Genomic DNA, 23,781 nt, shown 5'->3' on the forward strand with positions numbered 1-23,781 from the left:
ATATTGTTTGCCACCTCCATCAGGATATATTAGTCTCCCTTGTTTATGATTTTGCAGACATCCATGCACATTTCACTGAAAGTCACAGAGCCTAGTCCATTCAAATAAAAACTATCCATCCCTAAACATCTGTCATTTAAACATTTGTTTGGGTGAGTGAAAATTGCTCCAGCCTGTTGTATTGTTCTTTCATATCGCTGTTTATTTTGCAAATGTACTTTACAAAGTCACTTGAGACACCCAGTATATAAATACAATAAAAAATAATAATTATGGAAGTTACATACACATTACCTAAGCCCAGTGAAATGTTTTTCTGCTTTCTATATAACTGGGCTGTCTCCATTAAAGGCGCCACAAATGGGGTGTGCCCTTCATTCGCATACACCTCCTTTATGTCATCTGGATCAAAAACATGCACAACTGTTCTGGATCCTATTGTTTCTCTAACAATTGGCCCATACTGGTCATGTAGACGTTCTAAAACTTTGTGATACTTTCTGCCATCAAAAGCACCTGCAAAACAGCCAAACTTACAGTTAAGTTCAGCACAGTTTATTAATAATGACATTTGAGCAACTTTGGGATAACAATTGCAACCTAGATTGTTTATGTTAAAGGATAACAGGGCGTGGAAAATTATAAACCATAAATCTTTTCACTATCACTACGGATATGTAAACAAAGAAAAAGGTTAGAGAATTGCTTAGTTTGAAATCTTCACTAAATACTGTGTCACACAAAGTTCTGAAAAAGGAAGGAAGATTAGGGTTTCATGTCTCACCAGTTATGAGAACACTAGAAATGGAGTACAAACTCAGACTGAGAAAGAATGGAGAAGAAAATCAACTGTCCCCTTCTGAAAGGGTAATTGAGTTATTAGATATTGTTTGGAAGGGCAACAGTTCACATCTCTATCTTGCTAACCCATTTTACATTATCTGTGGGTCACTAAAGGTCAATGACAGGATGGCATTATACCCTTGCAGATATAATCTTATAACTCACTTCCCACAAAGCACTAATCCAGAATTTGTCTTCTTCTTGTTATGTGCCCATGTACGAGGGTGGGCTGAAAAATAATGCCTTGAATGTTTTATTCTGTTCTCAATATCAGCTGAGGTGTTACATGTCATGCATATTACTTGGATGACCTACCAGCATGTTGCAACCCTCTGCCACAAGAGGGCACTATAGAGTGACATTGCACTGTGTATTGTAACTACTGTATGTCAGCGCATAAGAACCACCAGGCTGTAATCCAGATTCTAACCACAGGAAACATGCCTCCAATTGAAATTCATAGAAGAATGAGAGCTGTGTATGGTGATATGGTGATGTGGTGGTGTGACAATGGGTTGTTCATGCACACTATCATGGATTATCCTCCATACACTACCTACTTGGCCACATCTGATTTTAATCTGTTTCTAAAACTTAAATAACACCTTTGTGATTATTGTAGTCAGGTTTTTAACATATTCTTATTGTAGTAGCAGAACTTAGAAAAAGTAAAATTTTACCATGAGTGAGAAGTGTGGGCTTTGCCGTAGGTTCGTGAGTAGTGGACTGCGGTGTGAGACTTGTTCGAAGTATTTTCACTGGGGAGAATGCAGTTGGGAAGCCAGTGGGCATTCTGGTGAGACCCTCTCCTGGAACTGCAGGTTATGTAGCAAGAGTAAGTTGATAGAGGAGCAGGAGCGTAAGATCTGTGCCCTTCAGGTGCAGTTGAAAAATGCACAGGAGGAACTAGATAGGATGAGGAGGGAGAAGGGGGTTGGGGAGTTGGAGCTGGCTGTTGGCAAGAGATCTGCTAGGAGAAGAAGATTTTCAGATAGTTTTACTATTGGTGTTTACAATAGATATGACCAACTGTCAGAGTCTAATGGAGAGGAATCTCTGGTAGCCATAGATTTAGGAAGTATGCAGCAGGCCTCAGTAGTTACTGTGTCTAGAACAGTTGCAAAGTCGAAGAGGAAGAAGAAGGTTCTGCTGTTAGGTAGTTCTCATGGCAGAGGTGTAGGCCAGCAGTTGCAGGAAGTGCTGGGGAGTGAGTACCAAGTCACCAGCATTGTGAAGCCTAATGCAGGGATGGCTCAGGTGACTGTTAACATAGGGGGGTTATGTAGGGATTTTACTAAAGAGGATCAGGTAGTGATTGTGGGTGGGGCTGGTAATAATATTGATAGGGATGGGGAGTATAACATAGATGGTGACCTGGAAAAGATAGCCACTCAGACTGGCAACACGAATGTGCATTTCGTGGAACTGTTTCATCGTCATGATCGGCCTCATCTTAATACAGCCGTCAGGCGTAATAACATGAGACTTGGAGGTGCGCTGATGACAGAAAGCATGGGTCACATTTCAGTGGTGTCAGTGGAGTCTATCAGCAGGACGGGTTTCACTAGACATGACCTGCACCTCAACAGGTATGGGAAGGGGAGGTTGGCAAAGCTTATAGGTGACAGCATAGGTGGGGTTGGTGGGATCACTCATGGGAAAATTCCTGCAGTAGTGGGTGTTAGAGCTGCACCTTTTTTAGATTGAAGTCAGCTGATAGGTGTTCCTGCTTAAGGGAAGTCTCTCTAACAAGGGAATCACTTTTGACAAAGCTTAGGTATCCGAGTAATGAGGGAATTAGTATATTTCATCAAAATATACAAGGTATTAGAGATAAAGTTAGTGAGCTGCTTATAGATGTTGACTCTGAAATTATTGGTATATCTGAACACTTCTTAAATAAGGAGATAATTCGGAGGCTTCCTTTACCAGGATACAGGTTGGCTGGCAGCTTTTCGAGGAGCTCTTTGCGGCGTGGGGGAGTAGCCATGTATGTGAAAAATGGCATCCCATTTGAGTCAATTGATGTTTCAAAGTACTGCACTGAAAAGGTGTTTGAGTGTTGTGCAGGTGTGGTTAAATTTAACAGAGCTAAACTTCTAACTGTTGTTATTTATGGATCCCCAGACTCCGATTTCACAACATTTTTGCTAAAGCTAGAGAAGGTTCTTGGTTCACTTTATAGGAAATACAAAAAGTTAGTTATATGTGGTGACTTCAATATTAATTGTATAAGTGACTGTGCAAGGAAGAGGATGCTGGTAGACCTCTTTAATTCATATAATCTTATGAAAACCATATTCTTTCCAACGAGAGTGCAAGGGAACAGTAGAACAACCATAGACAACATTTTTGTTCATTCTTCATTACTAGAAGGGCATTCTGTTAGCAAAAAGGTGAATGGCCTTTCAGGTCATGATGCACAAATTTTAACTTTAAAAGATTTTTGTGCTGCAACACGTGTTAAATATAGTCATCAGCTGTTCAGGAAAGCTGATCCAGCTGCTGTAGAGACCTTTGTAAACCTTATAAAGGAACAAGAGTGGCAAGATGTTTATAGCGCTGATACAGTAGACGATAAATATAATGCTTTTCTCAAGACTTTTCTCATGCTCTTTGAAAGTTGCTTTCCATTAGAATGTTTAAAACAGGGTACTAGCACAAACAGGCAGCCTGGGTGGCTGACTAGAGGGATAAGAATATCTTGTAGAACAAAGTGGCAATTATATCAAAACGTTAGAAACAGTCAAAATCTAAATGCAGCAGCCCATTACAAACAGTACTGTAAGGTGCTTAAAAATGTTATTAGGAAGGCAAAAAGTATGTGGTATGCAGATAGAATAGCTAAGTCTCAGGATAAAATTAAAACCATATGGTCAGTCGTAAAGGAAGTTGCTGGTCTGCAGAGACAGGTCGAGGATATAGAATCAGTGCGTAGTGGTAATGTCCGTGTTACTGATAAGTCGCATATATGTACAGTATTTAATAATCACTTTCTGAATATAGCAGGTGAACTAAATAGAAACCTAGTCCCAACAGGGAATCATATAGCGCTCTGAGAAAAAAGTGTTCCGAGACTGTTACCTGAAATGCTCCTCCATGATACTGACAAGAGGGAGATTGAGTTAATAATTAAATCACTAAAGACCAAGAACTCTCATGGATATGACGGGGTATCTTTATTTACTTTTTAGCAGAATACTGAAGTATTGTTCTATGTATGTTAGCCCAGTTCTCAGCCATATCTGTAACTTTTCCTTTAGGAGTGGTCAGTTTCCTGACCGATTAAAGTACTCGGTAGTGAAACCACATTATAAAAAGAGAGACATTGATAATGTTAACAATTTTAGACCTATTTCTATGCCATCGGTGGTTGCTAAAGTTATCGAGAAGGTTGTATATACGAGGTTACTGGAGCATTTAAATTCACATAATTTGCTGTCAAATGTTCAGTTTGGTTTTAGAAATGGTTTAACAACTGAAAATATACTCTTTTCTCTGTGAGGTTTTGGATGGATTAAATAAAAGGTTGCAAACGCTAGGTGTTTTCTTTGATTTAACGAAGGCTTTTGACTGTGTTGACCACAAAATATTACTGCAGAAGTTGGACCATTATGGAGTAAGGGGAGTAGCTTACAATTGGTTCGCCTCTTACTTTAAGAACAGAAAGCAGAGGGTAATCTCTGCAATATTGAGAGTGGTAGTGATGTTCAGTCCCAATGGGGCACTGTTAAGTGGGGCATTCCCCAAGGGTCGGTGCTGGGGCCACTGCTGTTCCTTATTTATATAAATGATATGCCTTCTAGTATTGAAAAATATTTCTGTTTGCTGATGACACCAACTTGATAGTGAAGGATCTTGTGTGTAATATTGAAACAGTAACAAATAATGTAGTTCATGAAGTAAGTTCATGGCTTGTGGAAAATAATTTGATGCTAAATCACAGTAAGAGTGAGTTTTTACAGTTTCTAACTCACAATTCAACAAGAACCAATATTTTGATCAGACAGAATAGGCACATTATAAGCGAGACGGAACAGTTCAAGTCCCTAGGCGTTCAGATAGATAGTAAGCTGTTGTGGAAAGCCCATGTCCAGGATCTTGTTCAGAAGCTAAATGCTGCTTTATTTAGCATTAGAACAGTATCTGAAATAAGTGACATTTCAACACGAAAAGTAGTCTACTTCGCATATTTTCATACACTTATGTCATATGGCATTATTTTTTGGGGTAATTCTTCTGATTCAAAAAGGGTATTTTTGGCTCAAAAACGGGCTGTTCGAGCTATATGTGGTGTAAGTTCGAGAACCTCTTGTCGACCCCTATTCAAAAATCTGGGGATTCTGACATTGCCCTCACAGTATATATTTTCTTTAATGTCGTTTGTTGTTAGCAGTATTAGCCTACTCCCAAGAGTTAGCAGCTTTCACTCAGTTAATACTAGGCAGAAATCAAATCTGCATGTAGAATGCACTTCCTTGACTCTTGTGCAGAAAGGAGTGCAGTATGCTGCTGCATCCATTTTCAATAAGCTACCACAAGATCTCAAAAATCTTAGCAGTAGCCCAGACTCTTTTAAGTCTAAACTGAAGAGTTTCCTCATGGCTCACTCCTTCTATTCTGTCGAGGAGCACCTGGAAGAGCTAAAAAATTAAGCAAATTCCATTGTTACATTGTTGATTTTCTTCACTTAAACTTATGACTTGTCACCTGAATATGTTTTTTTATATTTCATTTTATCAGTTTCTAATATCGTGTTATAATTTCATGTATTGACTCATTCCATGACCATGGAGACTTCTCCTTAATTTGGTCCCACGGAACAATAAATAAATAAATATAAATGACTTCACTTAGGTAGTGATGAAGTGGTGCAAGCAGAGATGATGAACAAAGTCAAACATTCTACGGTGATGGTATTAAGAAACTGGTCTCTCACTGAGAGAAATGTGTCCATCAGCAATGTGACTGTGTTGAAAAATAAATATGTAGACAAAGAATAAAACTGTAGAATGTTAATAAAGTTTGTTTTATTTAAAAAATCTTTAAATTTTTCACATAAAAAATTCAGAGGCATTACTTTTCAGCACACCCTTATACAACTGCTCACATACAACAAAAGTCGTGATTTCAAAGACTATGGTAGTGTGGTAGGTAGGTTAACTAGTAGCATGTGAACAGCACAACAAAAATTACTTTTATTCTTACAGAGGGAGAAAACTATTAATTAAAACATCACACAACCTGAAAACAAAAGCTGTTGGATTGTTTCCTATGCTACACGCAATGTATTAAAAAACTTTTATTTTGAAAGTATTGGAAAGAAAGGAAGTTCTAATAGAAAATTCTGGAAAGCTGTGTATGGTGATGATTGTATTGACATTATTAATGTGTGACATTGGGTTGTTCATTCACACTGTCATCAATCATCCTCCACAGAATCTGAACTTGGCCCCATCTGATTTTCATCTATTTCTAAAAACATTAAAATTTAGTTACCAATGTCTTTACCTGGATATATCACCCACACATTCTAAAGTTAAAGTCAAGTGCTGCAACCAGCAAATGTTATCATTGCTGAACTTGTTTAAAATTGTGTTTTTATGTCTTGTTAGTTTAGTTCAAATTGTTGCATGTTCTAAAGGTTATATTCATGGTAACTTGTCATCATGTGGAAAGTGTCGGTAGGTTTACATATGAGACAGTTACAAAACTCTTTCTTTTCAATTTCAATTTGCAATAACATTTGATAACTGCAACATTATCACTTAAATACTACCTACTCAGAAATTCATCTACAAACTAAGAGAAGGTGTCAAGTAGAAATGATTTTGGTTTGTTTTTAAATCTTTCATTATCTGCCAGAACCTTTCATTCATCAGGGCAATGATCATATATTCTTATGGCTGCATTTCTTGCTCCTTTCTGTGCACAAGTATGGCTATTTTTGTTCCTAGTGTTACATGTATGATTTACATTATTATTTTTAAGTTGTGCCTCATTCTTGACAACACATTTCATAAAAGAGGTAATGTATTGTGGAACTGGTGTTAGTATATCTATTCTTTTAAACAGATGGCTATATGAAGTTCAAGGATGGACACCAGATATTATCCTTACAGCAGTTTACCATGTAATGAACACTTTTTGTGTTGTATGTAACTGCCTCAGAAAATTATTCCATATGACAGCAATGAATTGAAATATGTGAAGTAGGCTAATTTTCTAATGCTTTCATCATCAAAATCACCAATTACATGTGGAGAAAATGTAAGTGAACTCAATCACTTGAGAAAAACCGGCTATACATGATTTTCAATTCAAGCTGTTATCAATATGCACATCTGAGAATTCTGAATGATTGGTTTCATGTATTTCCTTTCACTTGTGCTGTACTGCTAATGATGATGACATATCTTGTTTTGTGGAGAACTGAATGTACTGTTCATTAAATACATTAAAGTTTAATAAACAACGCCAGTGGGTATAACACCCACATAGTCTAAAGCAGAAGTCAAATGCTGAAACTAATAACAATTATGTCCTCAATGCCAAGAAATCTTTGTTTAATGTGAGGTAATGGTATCAATGATTTGAAGATGGCTGCTTGACCAAAACTGTTTGTCCATAAATAAGTACACATTACAGCAGTTTTTGATGCTATCCTGCGAATGAACTGCATTTTTTTCTAAGTTAAGTGACAGACTGTTTACCAAAAGCCAATCAAAAAAAATTTTGAATATTTCATTTTTTGTTTTAGCCAGTTTGTGCTTCATTATGATGTAAATACACTATGTGACCAAAAGTATCCGGACACCCCCAAAAACATGTTTTTCTCCTATTAAGTTCATTGTGCTGCCAACTAATGCCAGTTACTCCATATCAGGAACCTCAGTAGTCATTAGAAATTGTGAGCGAGCAGAACGGGGCACTCTGTGGAACGCACAGACTTTGAACGTAGTCAGGTGATTGAGTGTCACTTGTGTCATACATCTGTATGCAAAATTTTCAGACTCCTAAACATCCCTAGGTCCACTGTTTCCGATGTGATAGTGAAGCGGAAACATAAAGGGATATGTACAGCACAAAAGCATACAGGCCGACCTTGTCTGTTGACTGTCAGATACCGCCAACAGTTGAAGAGGGTCATAATGTGTGATAGGCAGACCTCTATCCAGACCATCACACAGGAATTCCAAACTGCATTAGGATCCACTGCAAGTACGATGACAGTTAGGTGGGAGGTGAGATAACTTGGGTTTCATGGTCAAGTGGCTGCTCATAAGCCACCCATCACGTCGGTAAATTCCAAATGACACCTCACTTGGTGTAAGGAGTGTAAACATTGGACAATTGAACAGTGGAAAAACGTTGTGTGGAGTGACAAATCATGGTACACAATGTGACGATTCAATGGCAGGGAGTGGGTATGGCGAATGCCTGATAACGTCATCTGCCAGGGTGTGTAGTGCCAACAGTAAAATTTGAAGGGAGTGGTGTTATGGTGTGGTCGTGTTTTTCATGGAGAGGGTTTGCACCCCTTGTCGTTTTGCATGGTGCTGTCACAGCACAGGCCTACATTGATGTTTTAAATACCTTCTTTCATCCCACTGTTGAAGAGCAATTCGGGGATGGCAATTGCATCTTTCAACACAATTGAGCACCTGTTCATAATGCATGGCCTGTGGTGGAGTGGTTACACGACAATAACAGATTATGTATGTCAAAAGTTAACATGAGATATCTACCTACTAGCCAAACCACACCTGTGTTACACAAGATTTATTACTTCATTCATACTACGTCTTCTTTCACTACCATCTACAATATGGCATTCTTTTATGGGGTAACTGTCCTGCATAGAGTCCTGACCTGAAACCTATAGAATTAGCTTTGGGATGTTTTGGAACACCGATCTCATTCTAGGCCTTACCAACTGACATCGCTACCTCTCCTCAGTGCATTGCTCTGCAATTAATGGGCTGCCATTCTCCAAGAAATCTTCCAGCACCTGATTGAATGTATGCCTGTGGGAGTGGAAGCTGTCATCAAGGCTAAGAGTGGGCCAACACCATATTGAATTCCAGCATTACTGATGGAGGACGCCATGAACCTGTAAGTCATTTTCAGCCAGGTGTCCAGAGACTTTTGGTCACATAGTGTAGCATTATTTCTCCCTAGTCAGTGTAAGGTCTATTGTATCCTGCCTGACAAAACCAGTGAAGCAACCAGAAAGTGAGGAGGAAACAACGTGAAACTTCACAGCTTGAGAGGGTATGTGATGCTATTTCAATGATTGCAAAATCCAGTCAAATTTGCAAAGAACTTGGTTGTATGAACCCACTTACCAGTATGACATTGCATCCCATCTGGCCTGGATGCATGCTCTGATTCAGTTGGAAAGAGGGTCATAAAACCATTGTGAACTCTCCTGAGACAAGCTGGCCCACAACTGCTGCAACTTGTCCTCAGTATCCTGGATATTGGCACTTGGATGAAGTGGTCCTACACAAGTTCTATCAGAGATATATCTGGGGATCTTGCACATCACAAGAGTACCTCAACATCATGCAGACAGTGCAATGTGTGGATGAGTGTTTTCCTGTCAAAAAGCAGGCACCAAGATACTATTGCATGTGAGGTAGCACATGAGAATGCAGGATGTATGAGGTGTACCACTGTGCTGACAGAGTTCCTTCAATACCCAATGGCTCCCCACAGTGCGGTTCTCCAAAACACTGGAAGAATTAGAGCTCTCCCCAGGTCACCACCATACTTGCTGTCAATGGTCATCGGAGTAATGCAGAACAGCAATTCATTGCCAAACACAATGAGATGCCATTCATTAGTGGTCAATACTTGCTAGTCATGGCGCCACTCCAAACACAGCTGTTTATGTTCTGACATTAACAGCAGCCAACATAAAGGAAGTAATTACCTAGATTGGTTGCTGCTAGTCTACAACCAATGGTGGGGAATGACACAGATGTTACAGGGAATCCATTACTTGTACTCAGAAGGTATATGCAGCTGTGAAGGGGTTATGATATGCTTGGTGCACAATACAGAGATCCTTCCCCTGTGGTGATCAGTCATGATCGACCTGAACCTTGACGACAAGTATGCCTGCCATCGCATTTCCATGCAGTCCAACATTGGGCCATAGTCATACTCAAATGTCCTATAAATCTGGATGTTGCACAATTCAACCTGCTTGCAAAACATAGATCCACAATGGGGCCCTTCTCACACTCCATCAGGTGCTAATAGTGCTGTCTCATGCAAGTACACGGCATTCCAGGCTGTTGACAGTGATCACTCAACATCTGCTGCTGTTATACACCTTAAATATCCTATCAAGCAGGGTAATAACACTAAACACAAACAACACTAATGCGATCTGGTGGCTGTTCTACGTGTCACAGAGAATTGCACCTCTATAAACATTTACATACTTGCCAATGGTGTGTATGTTTATGAAGTTACATTGACATCCAATCATGTGTTCTGGGTGCTTCGTTTTCTTTGTCAGTCAATACATATAGCAAGAACAGGAGTGGCTCTAGAATCGAACCCTGTGTAATACCAGTAGTAATTTGTCCACACGATTCAGCACGAGAGCTGCATGAACTATCTAACATAGATATTGCTTCCTATTAGTTAAATGTAAAGTGAACCACGTACTCAATAAAATAGAAATTTCTCAAAAATAATGTTGTTATTTAGACAGTGAAATGCCTTAGACAAGTCACAAAAATCCCAGGATGGGAAATCTCATCATTCAGGTGTTTCAATATATGATCAGTGAAATAGTCGATAGCAAGTTCTGTGGGGAGACCCTACTGGAAACCAAATAGTGAATGACTCAGAATCTGATAGTTGAAGATATGCTGAACTATTCTTAAATGTATCTGAGAAGGAAGTTGATAGTGAAACAGATTGATAGTTATTAACATCTGTCCCATTACCTTTTTTTAAAGAGGGGTCCACCAATGCCATACTTTTGCCTTTCAGGAAAGATATCTTGTGTAAGTGAACAGTAAGTATATGGCTGAGAACTGTACCTATATTAGATGAACGCGTTTTTAAAATTTTGCTTTAATTGTTGTCAAGCATATAAGAATTATTTTCCAGAAGTATTTTCCAGATTTCCCTTGAAGATGTTGGAGTATTTCTGAATTAACTGAATGCTTGTGTTACTGATTATTGCATATACAGCAATACCTTTTCTTTTGAGATGACTGTACCAAGTTTGTCAATTATGCTTAGAAAGTGTTTGTTAATGAACCTTGTTATATGTTTAGTGACAAGGACTATTTGGTCATTATCTGTAATTATTAAGATCATCTCATTCCCAAACAGACTCCCTTCTAACTGTGTTATGTATTGTTTTAATTTTATTTTGAGAGTTATTAAATTAAAGCTGATGAGCTTGGTATACTATTAAAAAGTAACAACAAAATGATTTTATGTATAAACGAACATTGGTTAAAGGATGAAGATATAAAACTGTATGTACCATCAGGTTTCAAATTAGCTACATACTACTGCAGACCCAGTGAATCTTATGGGGGTTCATCCATATATGTTAGCCATGGCCTAGACTTAAAGTTTTCTGTTCTTGAAATTAGTGACTTATGCATTTAAGGTGTTTTTGAAGCAGCTGCTTTGATTATACCTAGTATACAGCTCATAACTGTTTCTTTATCTCACACTCCTGAAAGTAATGTAGAACAATTTATAGAATGTTTATAAAAACTTGTGATCAGTATACAAAAGTATACTAAATACAAAATATTAATTTTTGGGGATCTAAACATAGACATTAGGAAAATGACAGCCATAAATGTTAATGTAGTAAATATCTTAAGATCCTATAATCTCTTTTATGCTACTGAAAGTCCTACAAGGCATGTCTGCTGTCTTGACAATCTAATAACAAATGTATACAAATGTGAATTTGAGCTAGGCTTATTTAATGTCGATTACCTGTCGGACCATAGAGGTATAAGGGTGAAAATAATTACAGAAAAACCAAAAGAAGACCAGGAACAAACTCAGTTTGTGAGACTATTTACAGATAGAAATATCAGCAAGTATAGAGAACTTAAGTCTATAGATTGGAATCCTATTATACATTCCTCCAGAAAAGTGGATGAAGTCAGCACATTCCTCAAAATCATTTCTGAAATCTTCCATACCTGCTGTCCACTAGTTAAAAAAAAAAAAAAAAAAAAAAGTTAGGAAGCCTAGCCACTCAACTTTACAGAACTGATTTTCACCTCAATTACAAAAACTGAGACTATTGGTAATTACTTGTCGTGATAAGGTCAAAAAGGGAGCAGTAGATAAAGAAACTTACAAAAACCTGAAAAGAAAATACAGATCTGAAATTAAAATAGCCAAGTGTAAGGCAAATGGTGATTTCATTAAAAAATCACACAATATATGTAAGGCTGCATGGAAAGTAATAAAAGCAGAGCTAGGTATGGATATAAACTATAAAGACAACACAAATGCTGCTAACATCACTGTTGATTTCAATCACTTTTTTGTCAACTCTGCCAATCTTAGCCTCTCAACTCAGGGCAACCAGAATTCCAATTCTACACATACACCTATTTCTCACCCTATATCTGGTGGAAATTTTCAACAAAACATTACAGACATAGTGTCAGCTTGTAAATGGAGAGAAGTACAAGTAATTGATATAATTAAAGCAACCTCTAAATTATGATACTCCAAATCTGAAGATGTTTATGTCCTGTAAAACTTTGTGATTAAAAAATTGTAGATCTCATACCATATCCTCTTTGCATACAGATAAACTGGATGCTCTCTGGTGGACACTTCCAGAATGTCTCAAAAAGACAGTGGTAACACCATTTTACGAAAAGGGTGACAAATCCTGTATCAATCATTATAGACCAATTTCACTTGTGCCTATTCTCTCAAAAATAATAGAATATTGTATACTTTAGCAAATATGCATACACCTATCATACAACAATATACTAAATGATTCTCAGTATGGATTTAGGTCAAACTTATCAACAGTCAAAGCAGTTAAAAACCGTATCTCTTTTGTACTACACTCATTCGAGTCAGAATTATCTGCTAAGCCATTTTAATTGACTTGAGTAAGATTTTTGACTCAGTTAACCACAAATTATTATTAGATAAACTGCGTTGCTATGGAATCAAACACTTGGAACTCTCACTAATTGAATCATACCTCAGCAATAGAAAACAAATTGTAAATCATAATGGCCGAAAGTCACAGACTGTAAGTATAAAACGAGCTGTTCCTCAGGACCTAGTGCGTGGCCCTCTACTATTTATATTATTTCTAAATGACTTTCTGAGGAACCTACCCTGTAAATCTATCCTCTATGCTGATGACACAACATTAGCTAATTCTGAAAAGGATATAAACAAATTGAAGGAGGAAAGTGAAGAATGTTTCAAATTATGTAATACCAGTTTTAAAGCTAATGAGTTAACTGTGAACCATGAAAAGACTGTGAAGATAATCTTCAGTCTATCAAACAGTTATCATCTGTTAAACTACAAGGAATACACGTTGACTCGAAATTAACTTGGGACACACATACAAATAATTTTCACTTGGCAGAAAAAAGCAATTTGACGTCTTTATGGAATCACTGACAACAAGACCTCATGTAGACCTTATTTTAAAGACTTAAAAATTCTCACAGTCCCATCTCTTCACATATATTGTTGCCTATTAAACATAAAAGAAAACTTAAACCACTACACCATAAGGAAATCTGTTCAACAAAACAATACTCAACAAACAAATATGATTGATACACCCACAACCAGGCTTAAGAAAACCCAATCTAGCTATGAATACATAGGCATAAAATTATTCAACACTTTACCCATACACTCTTACTTGGTTTCACTGGATATTTTCAAAACTAAAACCAAAGTGTGGATACTTTCTATAGTATAGAAGAATTTCAGAATAGATGTAAAGATGACCCAATTTATTGATAAATTAAGGCTTACTGTTACGTATGGATATGGGTGTAGAGGCAGCTATAAGCTAATAGGGTACAATCTGCTATATTTTTTACCGTGTAATATTTTGTTATATGAAGCATAATGTACAAATAGCTGTAATTCTTCTGATGACATCGATTGCATGTTAATGCTGAAAGATGGATAAAATAAATTAATTAATTAATTAATCTCTGATTGATGTGAATACAATTTTTTTTATTTTCTTAAAACTCTTCTCAGTAATGACAATACCTCCTATAACATGAAAGCACTTTGACATCTATGATCATTATGCTTCATATGTAATCCAGTTTTTGTTTTCAGTAGCTGCAAGTGGTGTACTACAAAAGGTATTTATTCATCTCCTGGTGTCCCACAGGAGATTTTAATGTGTGTAGCTCAATGACATTCTGGACCAGTAAAGTCTGAAGTTTGTCAAATATCTGATAAACTCAAAAATTCAAGATACTGTTTCTTCTGAATGTAATCTACTATTTATTTCTGCATCTGATACCGATAATAAAAATTATCTTTCTGCCATGGCATCCATAGCATTTAAGATGTCCATACTAATTGACATTAAGTTGAAACTCATACGCCTATAAATAATACTCAAGCTGAAATTTATATGTCTACATTTAGTACACAACCTCAATGAATCCCATACAATTTACTACATTGTTTCAATTTTTCATTGTCGCAGCACCATCAAAATCTCACAAAAACATTCTTGTCACAATTGATACACGCAGTCACTCTGTTTTTGTCATTACAGCACAGTTTAATTACGTACCCAGCTTATAATGAAGCAAGTTTCCCCACAATGGTAATCTGACTGGACCTGGAATGTCATGAAAAGGTTTTGCTCCTTTATGTGCTGACCGTAAGTACAAATGCATGCCAAAACAGTGTTTTGAAGATTTTAAATGTCTCTGGAATAATAAGTATTCTTGTCCTACTGTTGCCATCTGAAAAAATGAAACATGAGAATTACACATCAATGGAAAATTCAAGACAGATCATAATAAATCACATACACAACTGCATACACCACACACACACACACACACACACACACACACACACACACACACACACACAAGAATAGCACATGTCTATCAATTAAAATTTTACAATTACATCCCAAATTAAACATCATATATGAATTCAGCATCCATGAAGTTGAACATTCTTTCCATGTGTACAATAAATTATAAATTCAGTATCAGTATCCTAACACCCAAGACTCGTAGGTAACTCCTTTTCTTTGTGAAATCATCCTTTCCTACAGCTGTACACTCTAACAGAATAATTTTATTTCAGTCCAGTCAAATGAATGAATACTTATACTAGAAAAGTAGGTATGAAGCTATTGTGAATTTTAACACGCCTTCATAACATTACATTGTGGCAGCAATGTTTACAAGTATCATAGAGTAATTTTTAAACCCTAAAAAATTAGTTGTTGGATACTGACATGACACAATTCATACAGTTATAATGCAGCCCACTCCACACGAACTATAGCCTTAGATTTTAGGAACATGCCAATAGGTCTTACATTATCTAATAATTTTGTGTCATTCATGGAATTTCAGCCAATAACACTGCTAAATGTAGGGCCTCAAAAATCCATCTAAGTCTCTAGGAATAGTTAGGCCTTACTACTTTAACAGAACAACTCAGAATTCAGATTCAGTATTAATGTTTCTGTTTTGATACCTATTGACAGCATTATGGAGACTCCATTATTATTATTATTATTATTATTATTATTATTATTACGTGGTTAAAGGGACTTAACTACTGGGCCATCAGTCCCTCATTGTCATGAGAGAAACATATAACATGGTAAAAAGTGACAAAAATGGGGACTTGGCGACTCCAACTATATAAGCAAGTCAAAGAGTTTAAATGGGCATGACAGTAGATGTAACACAATAGGTAAAAGAAAACAGAGATAACCCAGGCAGCATCTTGTACAAGAGGGTCTAAAGGCACAACAAGGTGAGGGGGGAAGAAAGTAAACTGTGGTCACAGGGCGAGGCTCCCCCTCCCCTCTCCTCCACAACTGCCCCTAACAATGGAAGTGGAGGAGTATTATAGTTTAATGTAAAATCTACTCTCCCTCAGGAAATGCAAACTTTGGTAGTGGCTGTCTCATCATCCGAAAGCATCTGAGGTAGCAAGATAGGCAAGCTGAGAGCATGCCACAGATCAGCCAGCAGGGTCACTCAACAAGAACATGTGCTATCGTCAGTAGACCCCCGACAACCACACTGAGGAGGATCCTCCAAATGCAAAAGGAACTCATGGGTGAGTATCGTGTGGCCAATGCATTGTCAGCACAACACAATGGCACCTTTCCGAGAAGCCTGGAAAGATGTATGTCACACCTTAGTAGACCCTTTAATTGTTTTCAACTTTTTTTGGGTCATAGTAGCCTGCCATTCCAATTCTCGATGTCAAGTTAGTTTCCTGAAGTCACCTCTTTAGCTAGACAGTCGGCAAGTCATTTCCTGGAATGCCTATGTGGCTCAGTGTCCAGATGAAGGTCATTATCTTTCCAGAGCTGTAGAGGTCTACCAGTAGGTCCTGGATGTTAGCAACCAAAATATTTTTGGTATAGCACAGGGTTATGTCTTTTAAGCTACTCACAGATCGTTACAGATCAGAAAGTTTGTTGTGGCCTGGGATTTGATCTACTGCAACCAATTCTGTAGTGTATACACCACAGGCACTCAGCAGTGTGCTTCTCAAGTTCCCTTGCATGAGCAAAAGCGTAACTGACCCTGTTGTTGACTTTTGATCCATCTGTGTACATGCATACCAAATCAGAATAATCCTGGAGGATCGAAAGAAACAGGTGTTGGAGAAGCGTAAGATCAGGATATATCTTGGGGCTGCAAAGGAGGTTCATCCATATCACAGGACAGCGTACAGACCACAGGATGTGTCAAGAGGGAGCTCTAGGAACACAGACTAACCGAGGATGTTGGAGGTCCTTCAGTAGACGAGTCAGAACCCAGCTGGTCTACCCAGTTTTGGGTGAAGCCCACAAACAGTCTGAACTGTTGGTCATGGAACAGAGTTGAGTGACATGGATGAGTCAGCATCTGACAGATTGTGACTGTGTATCTTGCCAGAAACTGCTGTTGTCTAACCCGCAGTGGTGGGACACTGGCTTCCACTGGGAGGGTGTCAACAGGGCTCATGCAGGGCTCACCCATTGCTATTCACACTCCAGTGTGGTGAACAGGGTCCAGCAAGTTCAGTACAAATGGTGCAGCTGACACATAGGCAACACATCCATAGTCCAAGTGGGACAAAATCAGAGCTTTGTAAAATCTCAGAAGAACTGTGCTGTCCGCACCCCACAAGAGGTGACTAAGAAAATGGAGTGCATTCAGCTTCAGCTTCTTAATGCAAGTTGCCTTGAGCCAGTGAATATGCAACAGCTAAGCTGGCTTGTTGACATATAAAAATACCTAAGAATTGGAAAGATTCAATGACTTCAAGTAACTGGTCATGAAGATAAATTTGTGGGTGTGAGTGCACAGTCCAGAGTGGACAAAAATGCGTAACTCATGATTTTGAAGGAGAAAACTCATAGCTGTGATTCAGGGCCCAATCATGGACTCTCCAGACAGCCCCTGAAGTTGGTGCACAGTGATGTAGAGGCATGATACAGGCAAAGATCATCCACATATAGTGATGAAGAGACTGTAGGGCCCACTACATTTCCGATACCATCGATGGTGATAGCTGACAGCGTTACACTCAGAACCAATCCCTATGGGACTCCAGTTTCCTGTACATAATGGTTTATGATAGTTGAACCTACTGGACCTGAAACAGTCAGGGAGATAGGAAATTCTGGATAAAAATGGGTAAACTGACCCAGAAACGCCATTCAAGTATGTAGATACAATGTGATGTCACCAGGTAGTATCGTATGCCCTCTGTAGGTCAAGAAACATAGCAACCAGATGTTGGCAATGTGTGATGCATTGCACACTGCAGATTCAAATGAACCAGGTGATCCTGTGGTGGACTGGAAAGCCCAAAACCCACTTTTGAACCGTGATATATGCCCTCCCTTCAAGGCATCAACAAAAATGACGGCTGATCATTCGTTCAAATAGCTTACACACCCCCTTCGTCAAAGACATTGGCTGGTAGTTACTTAAAATATGTCGGTCCTTTCACAGTTTCAGGACAGGAATAATAATACCTTCCTGCCATTCAAAGGGAAATAATCCCTCCCACCAAATGCGATTAAAAAGCCCGAGGATATGTTTCATTTTGTCAGCACAAAGATGTTTGAGCATTTAGTTGTGGATTTTGCCAGGTGCAGGGGCTGTATCTTGATACTTCGCCAAAGCACTGTGAAGCTCCCATTTACCAAAAGTGGCATTATATGATAGAGAGCCATGTACATGGTAAGACAGCAGGTAGTGCTCAATAAGGTGTTTCTGGGTCAGTAAATGAGGTTGGTAATTACTGCAAGCAGACATTTCAGTGAAGTGTGCTGCAAAACAATCGGTAAGTGCTGTGGGGGTGGTGGATGGCCACAAATGTGGTGGAGTTTAGTACATACTTGTGACGATGGGTTGTGTGATCGCACATTGCTCCCAGCACTCCTGCTTCCTTTTCTTTATTAAAAACTGCACTTCTGCCCAGAGTCTCTTGAATGCTATTAAATTATCCAGAGAGGGATGGTGTTTGTGCTGTTGAAATGGACTGAGGCAGTTCCTGATAGCTGTGGCTATATCTTAAGAACAATGTGTCACCGGTGCTTGTCGAGATGAACCGGAAGAGTAGGGTATCATTACTGATGTAGCATGAGTAATAGTATCAATAGTATCCTGTACCATTTTGTTGAGATCCATCACATGACTGGCTTGCAAAAGTGGCTGTAGAGGAGAAAGCCTGCCCATCAGTTTTCTGGAATGACCAACTTGGAGCGCGTTCCAAATGTCTGTGAGTGGAGAGGAAGAGAACGATAGGAAAATGCTCACTGTCACAAAGATCGCCATGCAAACACCACTGAATGAGGAGTAATATACTTGGGCTGCAAACTGCAAGATCAATAGCGGAAAACATTCTGTGGGCCACACTGACAGGGATTCCAGCTCCTGTGCTGAGTAGGCAGACATCTAATTCTGAAAGGTGGTGTTGGGAGGTAGCTGGTCCACTGAGTCTAAAAGCAGAAAGGTCTATCTTGGGGCAGATAAAAATTACATATTGTCATCCAAACTAACAGGTAGACATTAATGGCCACGGTGTCTAATGTAGTGGTAAGGGGCACCTGCTTGCTGAAAATATCAGAGCATATGAGGGTACAGACCCCATAGGACACTCTCTCAACATTAATCTGATTGGAACAGTAGGGTTTGTAGTTTTTCAGAGCAGGGAGGTGTGTTGCTGTAAACTGTGTTTCCTGAAGCACTATGCCACAGCAAACTGCTATGTCAGGGAATGACATTGTCAAACCAAAAATCACAAGGAGACAAGCCAAAAAAACCACTGTACAATGGAGGCCTCTGACAATAAAATAAGTGTGACAGTATCCTGAGAGTCACAACTACTGCAGTAGATGGACAATACACAACATAAAGAAAAATGGAGGGCATCAAACAACCAAAAGTGCATAAGAAGATTCAACAAAGGGGATAAGAATTCTATTCCAAAGTAGCATGGATACCGGCTAAGAGAGAAAAAAAATTAGTGCACGATTTCGAATGCAGATTGTGGCAGACCATAACCAAGAACAGGAAATTGCTGTGTACTGTAGCTCATCAGATAGCAATTGAAGGGAGCCAACAATGGGGGGCCCAGCCATGCGTATGTCTGAGAAGTGAGGAACAAAACAGCTGCTCCAGTGTCCACATGCAGTTCTCTCATGTTGTACACTATAAGAGGGTCCAGAGGGAAGTGCCACATGATGCCCTTGTTGTTGTTGCCAACAGAGTTGTCCATTGCATCAATGTTTCCTGGTTGGGACTCCAGTGGCTTTTTCTTCACCCGGCAGCCTTGTTGCATGCACCAATGTGTTCCATGAAGAGCAACAGTGCTGACCATCCCCCCCCCCCCCCCTCCTCCTCATGGCTTCAAATGATAAAAGCCAAAAACAGCAGTCAAGGATAGATCCACACAATAAAGGGTGCACTGACAAACCTCTCCATAAGGTGGAAGGGGAAGGAACGCATCCCTGCACATGGAGTTGGCAGTGTGTGGCATGAGGAAAAAGTGAACGTGAGTGGCAAGTGGAAGGGTTCACGTACAGTGAGAAGAAGACAACAAACTTTATGTGAAAGAAAGACAGAGCAAAGGTGGTCCTGAAAATGAGTCTAAGCAACACAGCACCAAAGAGAGGAAGGCTGGATCTTGAAAAGCAGTTGAACTGACATAAAAAGAAGAGAAGGAGGTCGAGTCTGGAAAAGTAGGTCAACTAACAGAACAATAAAGTGAAGGAGGTCATTCTGAAAAAGGAAGGCAATGAAGAGAAGAACTAGAACAAACGAGGAAGAAGCCATGACAAAAACAAAGCACAACCAGTAGCCAAGACCATTACCCAAAATGTAATGAAAAGTTGGTGGAGCCCATCCCACAGTGCAACAAAGTGGAAGTGGAGCTACATATCAGAGGCCTGCCAATCTGCAGCAGAGTTGTCACATGGCAGAACACTGTGATGGTACACCAAAAAATGATGGAGCCTGTACTGTCAATGTAGCCACGAAGTAGTCAAAGGCAGCTAGCAGTAATCACTGTTGCTGTAGAAGTGATAGAACTACTGCATCCATGGTAGAGTACAAGAAAAAAGAGTCACTGAAGTTATGCACATGAACGTACTGAAGTTGAGCACACAAAGTTTGGATCATTGCCACTTGTGTTGTGGCTTGTAACATAATAGAAGACATAGTCATGAAAAACCAACAACTATTTAATTATGTTATGGTATGAAATCACAAATTAAGTAGAATAATACAGATTAGTGACAAGTACAGGACTAGTGATGAGTATAGACTTGATGGGTGAAGACTGCCAACTGGAGCCGGTGCACAACAATATAAAGAGCATTTGCTCACCAGAGGTCACTAGCTCTCAGCTGCAGGTGACTGACATGCTGGACTACTATTGGTGACCTCTGGTGGGCGCCTCGATCAGACAAATAGTGCATTACTTAAACTGCATGATGCACACTGCAGTAGTGGTGGCAAAGGTGTAGTAACACACAGGTTACTACATAAATTACTACCCAATTAATTATGAATCTGGTTAACAGAATCTTCCGTCGGTTCTTGGTAGAACAACATTTTTCAATGAAAAATTACGCCAAAATAGTCTCCATAAAGTCAAGAGGAACATCTGCTACTGCAAATAAAGCCACTGATGTCGCAAGGTACACATAAATAGAGGAGGAAATGAAGAAATGGTATCGTGTTCATGACAACGTGTGTACACATCTAAAAGTGACACATATGGCAATCACATTGAAGTTACACCCCTGTGAGTTTGACATATTCGATCAAGAAGTTTGTCAAAGTGTAAGTGGTCTTATTCATGGTATATTTTTGCAGTAGAACAGGAAATTATCTATGATTAGGAAAGTGAGTGCACCTCTAACCTCAAATTATAAACAAAAGTTTTCCCAATGTGTAATTAACCTATCAAATTTGGTTTTGTCTCCAAATGAACAAAAAGTGCTTGAGAAAGTTTTTAAATATGCTGCTGCACACCCTCCATTAGAAAAACAACTGGATGTTATGAAAGTAGATTTTGAATACGCTCTGACGAAAGACACCACTGCAAACATTTAGTTGCCAATGCACTAAATGACACCAGATTCGTAACATCCAACAGTCTATTGACTTTCACACCCTCAAGTCCTTAAAACAGAAATTACAACACCAACACATCATTGCCACAAAATCTGATAAAGGCAACAGTATTGTACTTTTGAACAAATGTGAATATGTGGATAAAGTCAATGATTTCCTGAATACTACATGCTTCAAAGTCCTTCCTGAAGACCCTACTAAATTATTCAAAGAGGATGTCAAATGCGTAATCAATTCATGCAAAAGCATATTCTCTGAGTTTGAAGCAAAACTGTTAACTAATATGAACCCAGTGCCTCCTAGAATGTATAGGCTTCCTAAACTGCATAAATAAGATGTTCCTATTCATCCAGTTGTATCATCATTCACTGCTCCATCTTACAAACTAGCTAGTAAACTGGATGTCCTATTTAAGAGCAAAACTAAATTCAAATCAAAGCGTGGTATTTCAAACTCTGTGGACCTAGTACATAAGTTAAGAGGTATATATGTCTCACACAGTGATGAATTAGTATCCTTTGATGTCTGCAGTTTGTTTTCCAACATACCAGTGGTGGAATGCATTGATATTCTTGCAGAGCCAATGCACAAATCTAATGTCAATCCTGTGGAGTTGAATGACTTGAGACTGGCCACTCAGACATGCTTGGTACAGAAATACTTCCAGTTCCAAGGAACTCTTTATAAACAATTAGATGGCTCAGCTATGGGTTCCATCTTAGTCCACTGTTGGCTGAAGTATTTATGGACCATTTTGAACAAAATTTTCTAAAAACAGAACCTTTGAGTGCAAATATGAAATACTGGTTTAGACATGTAGATGATGTCCTGTGTATGTGGGCTGGTACTACAAGACAACTCAACACATTTCTGAAAAATGTAAACAGTCAACATAAAAATATTCAATTCACAATGGAGATTGGAAACAAATCCATAAACTTCTTAGATCTCACATCAGTACACACACACATTATTTAAAAATTTATAGAAAAACTACAACTACAGACACAGTAATATCTTCTTGTTCACAACACCCCATAGCTCACAAACATGCAGCTTTTCACTCAATAGTACACCATCTCAAATCTATCCTCATGTCCACAGATGATTTTAGAGCAGAGGTAGATACAATAAAATTTATTGCCACAGCCAATGGTAGTTCTTATTGACCACATCTTCCACAGGAAACAAAAACAGAAAATTATACCCATCCTCTACGCCCCACCTGCTTCCCCATACACTGTCTGCGAGAAATGGTGTACACTACTATATCTAAGTGAGGTATCAAAGATTGTAGCCAAAGCACTGAAAGACTGAAAGCTGATTCATTGGTTGGTTTAAAAGAGAGGGGGGGGGGGGGGGGGAAGAAGAAAAGAAATGAGATATACAGCACAATAACAGGTGAAAGGAAGAGCCAGAAGAATGACAGAAAGACAGCCAACACTACCATGGGCAAAACAGGAAATGAAAACCACATAGAGAAGCAAGAAACAGGTGGAAGGGATAAAAACAAGAGAGCAGATGACCCTGGCTGGCCAACCACGAGAATAAAAAGGAAAAGCCAGCCACTCTGCAACACATTAAAACATCCAGCCTAAAAGCATTACAGTGGAGAACACAAAGGGACAAAGGACATGCACTAAAACTTATACAGAATGTAAAACCCATCGTCACATATAAAACATAGAACTAAATTAGCTGATGAGGCGTTGTCAGCTAAAATTAATGGCAACAAATCCTGTAACTGAAGAGTCTGTCGGAGGGCAGCCAAAGAAGGACAGCTCACCAAGATGTCGGGCACTGTCAGCTGGGCGCCACACCGACACTGAGGTGCAGGAGGTAGCCATGTGTCACCCAAGTGTGGCCAATGCAGAGCCAACAGAGAACCACAGACTCCCTGCGATAGGCCCGTTTAGAGGTCTTCCACACATACGTAGCCTCCTTAATGGCAAGCAGTTTGTTGTGCATACTGGGGTTATCCAATTCTGTCTCCCAAAGCCAAAAAACCTTGCAGCGTACTACTGAATGCAGGTCAGTTGCAGAGAAGCCGATCTCCATAACCGGT

At 39.0% G+C, this 23,781-nt stretch overlaps 1 protein-coding gene across 1 annotated transcript in view; it reads right to left on the reverse strand.

Moving 5' to 3' along the window:
* Window positions 1-23,781, reverse strand: part of LOC124723144 (probable cytochrome P450 CYP44) — a 255,877-nt gene that overhangs the window by 212,382 nt on the left and 19,714 nt on the right. Inside the window, exons 2-3 of the mRNA XM_047248335.1 lie at window positions 14,666-14,840; window positions 288-516 (exon numbers count right to left, since the gene is read on the reverse strand). Of these exons, the coding sequence (XP_047104291.1) occupies window positions 288-516; window positions 14,666-14,840 (404 nt within the window). The remainder of the gene's footprint in view (window positions 1-287; window positions 517-14,665; window positions 14,841-23,781) is intronic.

The sequence above is a fragment of the Schistocerca piceifrons genome, chromosome X, assembly GCF_021461385.2.
Source record: "Schistocerca piceifrons isolate TAMUIC-IGC-003096 chromosome X, iqSchPice1.1, whole genome shotgun sequence".
NCBI classification, from domain to species: Eukaryota; Metazoa; Arthropoda; class Insecta; order Orthoptera; family Acrididae; genus Schistocerca; species Schistocerca piceifrons.